General features: G+C 31.7%; 1 protein-coding gene across 1 annotated transcript; it reads right to left on the bottom strand.

Moving 5' to 3' along the window:
- Nucleotides 1-11,061: 11,061 nt before the first annotated feature.
- On the bottom strand, nucleotides 11,062-13,466 carry LOC132049320 (WAT1-related protein At5g07050-like). Its single transcript, XM_059440070.1, has 7 exons — nucleotides 13,140-13,466; nucleotides 12,910-12,972; nucleotides 12,701-12,817; nucleotides 12,360-12,603; nucleotides 12,104-12,262; nucleotides 11,539-11,690; nucleotides 11,062-11,448 (listed from the first exon to the last, which is right to left on the bottom strand). The coding sequence occupies exons 1-7, from the start codon at nucleotides 13,337-13,339 to the stop codon at nucleotides 11,169-11,171; spliced, it is 1,215 nt and encodes a 404-aa protein (XP_059296053.1). The 5' UTR covers nucleotides 13,340-13,466; the 3' UTR covers nucleotides 11,062-11,168.
- Between the last annotated feature and the right edge of the window lie 910 nt (nucleotides 13,467-14,376).

Raw genomic sequence — 14,376 nt, 5'->3', positions numbered from 1 at the left:
TTACAAGCCTGCGATCAAATGATGTCTTTTCTCTTTAAGAAACAGAAATTACAAACCTAATGGACATGGCCAGCCTAAGAGGAAACAAATCTGATCATAGTGATTGCTCTTTCATGATATTAATAAACAAAGGACTGAAAATTTCACAAAGCGACAATCATAAATACGAAAAAAGCATATAATTGCTTGGATTACAACAGATTCGATGATATTTGCGCCATGTCCGATGTAAATATTTGACTTGAGTTTTGTCTTCTTCACTAATAATGAAAATTGTATTGTCAGACCAAATGGCCCTTTCCTAGCTACAAGTGGCTTATCAATAAGTTGCAGTAGTATCTATCGTGGATTGCACTCGTCATGCTAAATAGATTGTGCCAAGTTTAGCTCATAAAAATATAATTCATTCAAACATATATATATTTATATTATAGGTGGATCATTTTGCATATAATCCAAACTAGTCCATTTATAAAAGGAGAAATTATTTAATTAACTTAAGTAGTTGTACACCCAACCGGTTAATTGCAGCAAGTAGACGTGTATATATATACATTTATTAAAGATTTAACCGTGTCCGTGTATTATCAATATATAATCTATGTGTATCGATTATATATTGTGAAATTTCACTGGGTATGTTTTTGTTGTTTGTTGTTGTGTATCGAATAAAAAAACAAATAGTAAATCCAACCGGCTCAGAGTGTAAGGAACCCACCCATTTAAGAAGTTTATGCCAACTTAATCACTGTGTGTATGTAGCCTAAAATGACCGATTACAAAGCTTATCAAAACCTAAGGTAAATAAGTTTTTTAGTTTCATTTATTTGATATAGTAATCATAATATCTGATGATCGCACTCTGAGGAGAAAGAAAAAGACAAAAGGAAAAATTACGTGCAAGTTAGCACAAAGTAGAAATTAAGATGATGTGATTCCTCTGTCCTTCAAAGTTTTGGGGTTCGAGTTTTAAATTTTTTTAAAAAAAATATCTGGTGAAAATATTTTTTCTTTGAATAAACCTTATACGGTACGAATTGGATTAATTGGAACCTCAAGGCGGTACCAAACCCCTGATGAGAAATAAAAAGAAGTGAAGATGGCAAACATTTTATTAATTAATAAATTTGTATATCGACTTACAAGTGGTTATACCAAGAAAAAAGTCAAAATCTGATGAGGCAATTTAGATAATCGGAATGTAAAAGCATGTAACGAACATCAGTTGGGAAACCAAGATTAAGGCTTACCTTCTTGCCTTTAATGACTAATCTAGGTTTCCTATTTTTGTTACGTCAGACTCGATGTTTTTGGATCTTGATTCTTGAGGATTGCTGAGGCAATTAATTAGTCGATATCCGCAAAGAAAAAGCATCATTGATAATTATAAGGAACTGTTTATCAATTACGTAATTATCAACTTAATCTTGTAGTCTGGTCGTTATCACGTAGGTGGACACAACTGTTGATACATAATTCAGCCAAAGTGTTTGATGATCTGATAATAACAATTGCTAAGTTAAAGCTTAAGCACTTAATCCGCTTGCATCAATCACTAGATATTTTATTAACAGCATAATCCTTTTAAGTTTGTTATAAGTAATGCTCCAATTACATATAATACAATTTCACTGCCCTTAACCAAAGGCTTGCACTAGAGTAAGAATTAAAAACTTATTCGTTGGGAGCGTTAATTACATACGCCGCAGTTGAACACACTTTTCTAGAAAATGAAATTATAATGCGCATATAGGTCAAATATGACTTTTAGAATTTTTATCACTCTTGAACACTTTTAGCAAAATTCCTAGTTTTGCCATTAATTGGACATCAAACACGAATTAGGATTAGTCCGGTTCGTGAGCTTCAGAAACTTGATGATTACACCGATAAAGAAAAGACACTTAACATGGAAATGATACTTTAACAACAATTATAGTACTAATTATTAATGCTACTGTAGATTGTGCCTAAACAGTAACTTTTTCCTAATAATAGCCTTTGTTTGATATGGAGTACATAAATATCTTGAACTGTTTTAGCTACCTAAAAAGGAAAGCGTGATGAAACATATAATCAGTGGTCCTAAATCAAAAAGAAAAAGAAAAGGAGTGGTCCTAAATCGAAAATCAACTAGCTTTAGTGATGAATTCTTTGTTAATTAGACTAATTAATTAGAGATTAATGTATAACATCCAATAATATTCTAGCTTAACTAAAAACGTCATGTTGCCAAAAGGGAGAACTAGTGCTTCCATGTTGGGCAAGTAGGCAATGTGAAAGTGAAAAACACCACAAAAGTTCTAAATGACAAATTGCTTTCTTTGTTTAGTCCATGAGAAATCATATTCATAATCCATACCCCATGATATATAGATATATTCCAAGAAAGTGACTTAAATGTGTATCAAAATATTCTCAAATGTAACAATAATTTGTTTTGTTCTTTTACTACAAAATTGAAAGAAAAAGAAAAAGAAAAAGAAAAACCTTATTTCATATCAACACTAAAACTTGGCTCATTTGGTGCATGATGATTGCTCTAGGTCATACAAGGAGACTACGTAACCCATTACCCATTGATGTCGAATATCTGACACCCTTCCCTGCTACCCCCTTGCAAATTAAGGACTGAACATTTGGAACATGGACAATATAAGACTAAGACCCAACATCAGGTAATTCAGGAATTGCGATGGACCTGACTCTAATGTCATGCGAAGAGCTGGACCTTGGGTCCTAATTCAATAAGAAGAGTTAGCTCATGATGTGAGTATTGCTCAATTATATAAGGAGATCAAATAACCCATCACCCAGCAATCTGGAAAATGTCTCTTTTTCAGCACTTTGCGACCTGATTTTGCTATGAGGTGTATGGGTGTGTCGAACGCAGCACGCTCATAATACCCCTAATTCTAGAAAGCACATAAGTGTGAACGCTATGTTGAATGTACGCTGTGTTGAATGTGCAATCGAGACTACACCATATATGTAGGTGTCGATGCAGGTGTGGTGTCGGTCAATCCTAAATCGACGCCGACAACTGCCGAAGAGTTAATAACTGGACATGCGGGAATTTAGGAATCACCAGACAACCTTCACAGATTTTTTTTGGAAGATGTACTTTATCGGTGTCTCAAATGCCGAATTTCAAATTTTTACAGTTATTAATGGTTAGATTACTCTTTATAAATATGGACTTCAATATTTCAAATATAATATATGCCATCAAAGGGACTAAAAATACCCTCACGTGGAACCTCAAAAACCCAAGTTGCAATGTCCATTAAGAAAGAAGCCAAAGGTAGGCAAAGGACGAAGTGGAGCACAATGTACAGACCATATAATATGATTATCTAATCACCCCCACTAAGTCACGTCACGCAAACGACAGTCAAATTTGTACAAACCAAATGTTGAAGCCCTAAAACAACACAATTTTTAACGGCATGACCTTATAAGTTATAATATACCTAAGCCACAAAAAAAGAAATTCATTGGTGGGGCACTTTTTTTTGGTCGACCTTAGCACATAAAATGCTCAAGAAATTATAGTAAAAAGGAAAAAAAGGGATCGACATAGTTACATGATGAAACATTGAGTGCACTGCAAAAGTTTCATCTTTTGGCTAGGTTTCTTAGATAATGAAATCAAATGTGACAATTGACTACAGGTTATTTTCTTTTCCTTCAGTTTTTTTTTTGGTTGTTGCAGGGTTTCCCTTTTTCCTTTTTTTGTCATTCCTCTTCTAATTTTGGCATGGGTATATTTTGAAATTCGATCACATTATAGGGGGGAGTGGAGATTTATCTAGAACGAATCACTACTAAAAAACAGGCAAAAATCGATGCATCGGTTTTTCAGTGAAAACCGACAGACTCCGTCGGTTATGTAAAAAAATTAAAAAAACCGGCAGACTCAGTCGGTTTTTTTTTTTTTGAAAATAAAAGAAATGTAACTTTGAATCCAACCCGGGTATGTTCCTTAGCATTAAAGGGCTCTACCACTAGACCACTCATGTTCTTTGTTCAAATACTTACATTGTTTTAATTTATACTGTTTTTTCGCTCTAAAAACCGACGGCGTCCGTTGGTTTTTTTATTAAAAAAATAAAATAAAAACCCGATGGACTTCATCGGTTTATTTTAGAAAATAGTATAAAAATAAATTATATTTTTTGCATTTTTGCGGGAAAAATAACCGACGCAGTCCGTCGATTTTCTTAAAAAAAATAAATTAAAAACTTATCGAAAAAACCGACGGAATGGCCAGTTTTTTAGTAGTGAATTTCTACATGCTCTTTTTAGTAACAATAACAAAGGTATGCCATGAGAAGATCAGGCCAACCTATTTCTCAGTAGCTGCTCCTGAAAAAGAATCACTTAATCCAAACAGGTTCTTGCAATTACTTTTTAGACAGGATCTCGAAATTGGTGTAGAAATATTTGACAAAACACGGTGTTAAATCTTCGATGACATGCATACACCCTAATCCCTATATCAAAATGGAGTTGCAAAATGGAAAAAAGATATATAAAAGGTGATTGATCCTTTGTATTTTTCAGGGCAATTTCCAAGAGGTAGGAACACCTATTGATCCTACTTTTTTCTTCTCCACTAATTTAATTTAACTTGCATACTATCAATGTAGATAACTTATACTATTGATATATTTTAATATGTTATACCAAGTTACTTTTCTTATTTTCAGATAACTAATATCACTTGTTAAGAATATTTATCTATGTTTATGTTTTAAACCTGATAGTATATCTTTTTTATATATATATGCCGTATATATAAGTAAAACTCTTTTTACATTCATTATTTTTCATATTGCTATGGGGTAAAACTCTTTTTACATTCATTATTTTTCATATTGCTATGGGGTACATTTGCTTCCACTATAACTTTTTGTATTCATCAATTGGGCAACCTGCATGGTGGCTATGTTTGCCAAAAAAGTTCCCACTTTTTATGTGTTGTGTTCTTTATTTACTTTTTTATTTTTTTGGGTTTTGTCTTTTCCTCAGGTGAAATTGGCACAGTGTTTAAAAACATGAATTGCTGGCGATATTAGTCTCTGCCACATATCTTTTTTATTACATGATTCAGTGAAGGAAAAAGATTGTCCATCGGTATGAAAGGGTTCAATTTACTTTTGGTGATACTGTCATAATGTTATGATGAATTTATTATAACAATATATATATATATATATATATATATATATATATATATATATATATATATATATATATATATATATATATATCAGTGATGTGATTAATGGATAAATCGTCTAAGACATTTACCAGTTACATTATGAATTAGTAGGTTTATTTTTGTACTAAGAGGGAGGACAGAGCTTTTGATTTTAATTTTCATGTTGTCAATGTTTGGAACAATGAAAATGAATGGCAAGTGTCTAATCAAATGGGCTTACTACTCAGATGATTTCAACAACATTTCGTTAAATATTGTACCATATGATATACAGTTTTCTGTCCTTAGTATCACAATACAAATTTAAAGGTAAAATTGAAACTCATCTTACAAGTTGTCTTATGAGATAATTGGTAACCGTAAAAAGTCACAGAGTTATAGTGAGCCCAAATCAAGTGAAACTAGTTTTGATAGAGAAGATCTAGGTATTCTGTCTCGATCATTTGTACGTTTTATAACATGCTAATTGTTTGTCTAGTACGCTTTAAGAACGTCTCATACACAGTTTATGCCTTGAATTATTATTCATCCCTACATCCATAATATGTTTTTGTTCTAGAATAAGGAATTAAATTGTTAAGCTTTTTATTCTTTTTTTATAGAATAGTACACAATGGCAAGTGTAGGCCTCACTTTTTCCTTGGTCAACGAGGTAGGAAGTCCAATACAAATATCAAATATACAATCTATATATGTTCAATTTGATTGATGGCTTTACAATGGACTAGCAATAATACTAATAAAATCCATATAAGACAAATGCAACTATATATACATGGATCAATTTGCTTCTTAATTCACTCGGAAAGAGTCTAGCATAAGTATTATTCTTTTAACTTTTTCGGGGGAATTGTATAATTATTAAGTTCCAAATATATAAATGAACTATATGTATAGAGATAGAGCATCGTTCTTTAAGTATAAAAGAAAAAAGGGAATTTTTATTAACTACTTTTAGGTCCCATCTTTGAAAAATAGCCTTAGTTAAGGAATTTCAAATTTCACCGGTGAAGCTTCATTATAATGGCTAATTTTCAATTGCAGAGGTTAAAAAGTGGCTATTTGTGGATTTTGTCCGGTTTTTACACTATACACAACAAAAAATAACCCTAGTCTTAATTATCTTACAAATTCTAGCAAGTATAATCACTATATAATCAATATGTACAATTATCAACTTGTTGTACACTGAATATACATTAACGACCACAATAATTTATTACGGCTTAGGTGAATCTTTTTTAATTGACCGACTAAAATTAAGATCCCAAAGAAAAAGCCTTTTAATTAAGTTGATAATAAGCCAAAGCACTTTTATATAAACGTCCAAAACAATAAAGTTGCATCCTTTCTTTCATTTGTGAATAGATTTTTGCAGAAATGGACAATTAGAGAACGTTTATTCTCCGTCCCTTGAGCAAACCCTTTTGTTTTTTGTAAATGTTTTGGGTACCGAAAGGTTGAAATATTGATAGATTACTCATCAAAAACTTTTTAAAAAATAAATAAAAAAATAAATCAAAGTTGACAAACCAAGAGATGGACATTTAGTTCAATCATGTCTCCTTAGTTTTATATTTTTGTTAAACATTCAATAACCATTTACTTAAAAAAAAAAAAAAAAAAAAAAACTTAAAAATGTTTCTTAAAGGAAATCACTTTTTTTAATTTATTTTTTTCAAAAGCATAATGATGTCAACTTTTGAACTAATATATTTTTATCATTAATCATGCCAGAGGACTCATTGATTGCCCAAGAGAATGGAAAAGAGGGTATTAATTGACTGGCCTATATTGTGACAATGATCAAATTTTTTTCAATATTTTGAAAATTTAGAAAGTTAAAGGTTTCTTGATTATCTTTTTTTAAAAAATAAAAAATAAAATAGGTGATCAATCTCGAGAAGATGGGAAATCCTTCTTTTTATTACATACGCCATGCACGACCAACCATATGTCTTTTTAAGAAGATTCAACTTAATAATTAATATACTTTTTGGAGAGTTGGACCAAAATAGTGATAGCTCGAAGATGAGTTTTTCCCAATAACAAGACGTTTTGGTACGTAGGTGTTCTTAAAAAGATAATCCAATAAATAAAAATGTATTCTATCTAACAGCTTAAGCGGTTTAATAAGATTTTTACAAAATTTAATATGATATCAGAGCAGGCATAGGTCTTGAGTTTGAGTCTCGCCGTCATACATTATCAAAAACAATTTTCACGTGTTTAGTCCATAAAAAAGAACTATAGTGTTCGCCGAATCGCCGTCATATATTATCAAAAAACAAAAAATTACGTGTTTAGCCCATCAAAGAACTAAAGCTTGTGTGAGTAACGTGTTGGAAGACATAATTTAACAAATAAATTTTTTCCCCTCTAAAGTTTTAAATGAGTTAGGTCACACTTCGACAAACTCCTTTATCTTTCATTTTCTTCTATTTTTCTTTTTAGGTGTTCCTCTGATTGATTACGTAGTTTGAACAAGCTTTTTGGGAAATTAATGGACCAATTCAACAAATGTTAAGATTGAAATGATGCAGAACTGGAAGACATTTTATCTTTCACTTTATATAGGTTGAACTCAGAAAAAGTTGTAAAATTTGAGTAATATATAGTTGCTTAATATGTTTTCATATCTTGAGAGGTAGTGGTTATTTCTTTCACAACAAAGTACATGGCTACTTGTTAAAGACCTTTTTTCAGTCAAAAGGCAGTATAGCAGACACCAATTCAATTGTGCGTCAAATGATTTAAGTGATGTCAGTTTGTCGGTTCTATACATAAATAAGTGTAGTAGTAAATATATCATAAATTGAAATAAGCATTAATCAATTTTAGCTACTTCTGCATCTTCTAATCGACCTGAACAATATATACGGAGAGTAGGAGATTACAATTCTATTTCAATTTTTGAAAGTGAATGTAGTATATATGGGAAAACTGCAAATTAGGTACTGTAAACATCAAATATATATAGGCGTCTTGGGTGTCGGTACTGTGGCATCACAGTTCTGTTCATACTACATATAGCAATAAATAATATAGTATATATGAATCCATAACCTTAAAAACATAATTAGTGGATTCGTACTAAAACTCTTAAAGCTTAAACTCATAAATCTTAAATTCTAAATTCGTCTTCAGGCGGACAACATACCAACACTAGTGTATAAGAATAAATCAAAATGGTCATGAAAGCACGATTCTTACCACCTTGGGCGGTATGATTTTTAGTTATTAGGAGAAAATGATGCAAGTAGGAGAAAATAATACAATTATTTTATGGTAAAATAAAAGGTTATATCATCCAACCATTTGCCTCTACTTGCCCACTTGATGAAGTTTGAAACGAAGTCCATACTTTTCATTCTTTTAACTGCAGAAGGATTAACTACTATAATACTCCTAATTAGGAATGAGATCTTAGTCATTTTTTATTCGTAGCATAAATAATTCACCGTCCATAATTTCTTTCAAAGCAAAAAGGAATAGGAAAAGTTGGTGAATAGAACAAACAAAACCGCTACTATCATACTATCATTTTCTTCCTCTTTTTATCCCCAAGCCATCAGCCATGTCTCTTTCTATGTCTTTTTATTTCTTTTTGAAATAGGAAAAGTTGGTGAATAGAACAAACAAAACCACTACTATCATACTATCATTTTCTTCCTCTTTTTATCCCCAAGCCATCAGCCATGTCTCTTTCTGTCTTTTTATTTCTTTTTGAAGACCTCACTTATGTAAAAACACCGTTTGAACTACAATTGCCAAAGAGTACATGGAAATGATTAGTTCTCTTACCTCCCTTCTATATGTATTTTCTACATAGGAGTATATGACAAACGGGGTGCCTTGAGTTGAAGCACACGGAGCAAATCAAGGTAGTAGACTACTAGTGAAGGAAGAAACCAAGGAGCAGTTAAAAGGCAACCAAGTGCACTCAACTCCAGCTATATGCGCGATGTCCAGGAAAAAATCAAGGAGCAGTCATTTGATAATATTACACATTTAGCAGTTTTTCCCATGTTTATTTAAGAAGCTTATATAACAGACATAATAGGACTTTTGCCAGAAAAAATTTCGAATAGTTCTAGTTCTTCTATAAATATTATTGGCTACTTTGCTACAAGCTCATTGATCCATATAGAGACCCTAATTTTTATTGTGATGCATAACATATAAGTATATTATTTTTGTTACCAAAAGTAACTTCTACAATCCTTTGTGAGAGGGAGATTTTTTTAAACTTTTGGATAGAAACATTGAAAACTCAATAAAACATGACGGATCCAGAATACACTATCCAACTTGGTAATTTAACTAGTTTTTGAGTAGCTTTTGTATCAACACTCTAATTCTGCATCTAATTGTATAGTCCTATTTAAATATTAATCCTATGTTTTCCTACTAGCTACATGCATGATAAATATAAATAAAATTGGTTTAACACGTTTCTTTCACCATTAAATGAACCGAAACACACCGTGGGTGTGGTCAAATGCAAACAAAAAATTGACATCAATCGTGGGATAAGAATTTAAAAGTTCTGGACAAACAAATTAGCTCAAAAAATTGGGTTAGATCATTAGTAAGGGACTCTAGATCCCCTAGTGAAATTTTGGATTAGTCCGACTAGTGGTATCAAATTAGGAAATTGTTACTTTTTGGGCCGCTAATTAAGTTTTAGCCACTAGCTATTTCACAATTACTCGAAGTTTAAGGCCTTTAACGCAAAAATTTAATTTGGACAAAAATATTATTAGCTAGAGCACGGAAAAAACCTCCGGCATAATGTATTGGAATTCAAAACTTTTACATGTGAACAATAATGTGTTGGCATTCGAAAAAAATCCTAAAATTTGTTGTTCTAACTTTAGGAAATATTCATGGAGTTTGAATTGTTTCCTTTTCGAACTCCAAGATAATGTCATATAAAATTACCACAGTTCAAAACTCGATGCAAAATCCTGGAGTTAAAATTGTACGTTTCAAACTCTAGATATTATTCGAGCTCCATACATTAATTGTGTTAGAAATTCAATTGTCAAAACTTTGAACTCCAACACATAATTGTGTTGGAGTTTTTCCGTGTTTTAACTAAAGATATCTTTATCATGTTATTTTTGCCTTAGAAAATAGTTATTTCACAACTATTTCACAATTGTATTCAAACAATATTTAAATATTATGAAGCGATCCAAAGCTGATTATCCCGACTAATTTTTACGACATTAAACCCAAACACTAAATCCAAGTTCATGGAACCCCAGCAGATTAAAGATCCATTGTTGAGTTCTATACATGGCGTCCTAGAACATGCTAATCATGATCAATCGAAATATTAACACCTAATCTTACTTTATATAGATCCACTAAGTAACTAGTAAGTAGCCTCCTGGTAAGTACGTACGTACGAGTTCTTTTTTTATATAAGAGAAGATAGTGATGAATAGTTCCATTTTCAAAAGCATGTTTGGCAGAAGATGACAATAATAGCTGGCTTGGAATACCTAGAGGGAAATGTACAATAATTGGCTAGAAATAATTGAGTCCTATTTAATTTAGCTTCGAAGATTAGCTAAATTAACTTTCAATTAGGGAAAAGTAAAACTTATTTTAAAACAGAGGGAGTAATGTGCAGGTATGTTGTCAATATGTCAACATAATTAGTATAACCTTTAATGGATAACGTGGATATCAATATCAGAACTTTCAAAAATCTTTTTTCTTTAATTAATTTAAATAAATAACAGCCAACCAGAAAAAATAAAAAAATAAAAAAAAGACAAAAGGTGATGAAGTAGATGTTGAGGACCAAGGAGGATCAGAAATAGAGGAACATTTGTTATTTTATACAATTCTTATAAGGTCAAAAAGAGAATTGCCCTAAACATATTTGTAATATCAAAATTGCTCTACTCATATTTTTTCATCTAATTTAATTTAAATCAAGAGCCTTTGGTGCTTCCCTAGCCAACATGAGGGGCTGTGGCATGGGGAAGCTGATAGCCACTGTTGCTGGAGCTGTTGAGATTCTTTTTTCTTCATGTTTCTGCATTAATTCTATATCATTAATTGATATAATCATCATTTGATTATGTCCTGTAATTACACCCTTCATTGATTCAAAAATAATTGACTCCTCAATTTCCTTCTCTTTGTATTTTCCCCATAAAACAGAGTATAGCCCTGCCACTATCAGCACTGCACCAAGAATTCTGTTCCAAAATGTAAAATAAAAAAGTTTTAGTCTATAGATTAAGGGAAAAAAATAGAAAAGACAAAATGTTGATAGATATTGAAATTACCCTCCAATATAGAATTTTTCAGCAAGAATGAAAGTTCCCATGATGGCAACAATGATCATCATCAGTGGACTAAAAGCTGTCACAAAAACAGGTCCTTTTTTCTCCATTACTTGACCTTGTACATAGTATGCTATGCTTGATGATAGAATTCCCTGAAATTTTGTAAAACAAAATCTTGGTTATTCATTATTTGTCAATGGTTGACGGGGCGGGGCTGAGGTGGATTCAAAATTTAAATTTAATGAGTTTAATAACCTTTTGTAATTAGAAGCAATGAACACTTCATACTTTTAAAATTATGGTTGCAGAATTATTCGTTAAAATTTTAGTGATCTTTTCTCATATATGTCTATAATATGTTGTTCGAACCTTCCAATGCTGCCATACTCGTGTCTAATCCTCTAAGAATCCATATGTTTTGAAGTAGTTAACTCCCATTCAACAATATTTTTGAAGTATCCAAGCAACATAATAGTTACATTTCGCGTGTAAAAAACACTATATTCAGTTGAACCGATTGAATATAAAGTGTGTACGCCAGAAGAAGGAAAGGAAAGGAGCTTACAGCATAGGCAGCAGCAAGAAGGTTCATGTCAAAACCAGTAGTCCAAACTGAAGTTTTGTGCTCCATTACAAATGTTACAGCTGTAGATTGCAGAGTTCCCATGAAGCAAACAAGGGCAGTTAAAGATAATGGAGCTGAATATTTCCTCATAGTGAAAGCCTGTAACAAATATTAAAACAACTCTTAGCCACTATAAATCTTGAAAAGAGACAAAATGAGAAAAAAAGATAAAAGTATTAATTAGTGTATCATATACCTGAAGAATAAAGAAAGAAGCCCAGGCAAGTGTGGCAAATATGAGGAGAATTGAACCTTTTAGCCAGTCTTTATCATAAGCTCCACTGGTAGTTTCAGGGACACTAGCATTTATGTGGTTTGACCATAAGAAGTTAACAATATGGCCTTTGTACAATGTCATTAACAAGGCTCCAGCCACAGTTACTATAGTTCCTAACACCTTTGCCTGGCATCTAAATTTCTTCATGTCCACTTTCTCCATCCTAAAAAAAACTCTTCATAATTAGTCCAGAACTTAGGAAAAAATAAATTGTTCGAACATCACCGTTATTAAAAACAAAAGATGAACAATATTAGTACCTGCAGAGGACTGCTATGACAAATATCATAGCAGGAAGCATGTTGCTCATGGAACATGAAAATGTTGGGGATGTATATTTGAGCCCAGCATAGTATAAATTTTGATCAATCACTGGCCTGTTTAAGATGAACTGATTAATAAGAATTTTCATTTTTTAGAAAAATAACATTTTGATGCCATAATTTATAGGATAGGAAAAGAGACTCACCCCAGAAGACCCAATACAAATATTTGCAAGAACATCATTAGTGTCATCTTTGGCCTGATTTTTCTGCACCCAAACAAGAAGATATTCAAAATTTTGGCTACTTTTTTCAAGATTGGTAAGAAATGGCTTCCGTTATAGTTTTTCCGTATTTAAGTTATATGCACTAATAAAAACGTAAAAAAAAAATTATACGATCGATATAGTTTAACCTATAAGGCGGGTAATTTTACCTTTCAAGTAAAAGCGCAAAGGGAGCAATAACTGCCGTGGCAAAGGCATTTCTATACACAACAAGAACATAGTGACTCATGCCCCTATTAAGTGAAACTTTGGTAATAATATTCATCCCTGCATACCCAAATTGCAAAGAGATCATAGCTATATAAGGCTTTGCCCTTTGGTAAAAACTGCAACTGCATTCCCCCTCCATATTTTTTTGCTTCAGCTAAATCTTCAGATGAGTATAAAGAGTTGATGAAATGAAAAAATAAAAGAGAGGAAAACACTAAAGTCTTTAAAGGAGATTTGTGTTTTTCCTAAGGAGAAGAAGTGAGACAATGTAACATATTTATAGACAAGCAAATTAATTAATGCCATATATAGATGTAATGCGTCTTCTTTTTTATGTAGATAGTGGAATACACTTTGCAATCAAATATATAAAAGCAAGCGTTTAAGCGTGTGTGGTTCACACTCAGACTTGTGAGTGTGATGTGTACTATCTCCATTTGAATCTACATTGCATATCCTAATTTGGTTAATTATGAATTACATCCATCAATTATGAGTTATTAAAAAATGACTGTTATTGTAATTATCATCATCATTTTTATTATTTTTAATATCTCCATTATCTTCATTTTTAAGTTTAATGGACAAGTTCAAATTCACGCTGGATTAAGCCCACAAGGACGGATAAAACTATCATACCGAAAGGTTCTCCATTTGTAAGGACCTAACATGAGACCTCTAGATAAGAGTGAATTTATCAGCCGCAGAGCCACAACAAAATTGAATATTATATATATCTATTCTTATTGAGACTATAACTCATAGGGAAGAAAATCGATTTATGGATGGAATCAAATATGCAGTATTTACAGATAAAAATATTCGATTATTAGGGAAAATCAATATACTTTTAATGTTGAATCAGAATCAACTAGGACAAAAATAAAGCATTGGGTCGAACTCTTCTTTGATGTCAAGGGGTGTGTGTGTATATATATACTAGTTGCAGGAGGCCCGAGCTAACTCATGAGATAAGAGTAGTAACTTTAATTAAGGAAGCATAATTTTTGTCATATTTTTCTGTTATAATTAATTAATGTAGTGACATGTTAATTTTGTCTTGTTGATAAGTCTTCACAATTATTAAAATTTCTTAGTTACATGATTTTTATCTTTAAAGTTGTGACGAAATGGTAAGTTCTTCTTTCTTCTAAACAAGAGGCCTAGGGTTCGAGC

This window comes from Lycium ferocissimum, chromosome 3, assembly GCF_029784015.1.
Source record: "Lycium ferocissimum isolate CSIRO_LF1 chromosome 3, AGI_CSIRO_Lferr_CH_V1, whole genome shotgun sequence".
Lineage (NCBI taxonomy): Eukaryota > Viridiplantae > Streptophyta > Magnoliopsida > Solanales > Solanaceae > Lycium > Lycium ferocissimum.
This window is presented reverse-complemented; position numbering and strand designations above follow the sequence as displayed.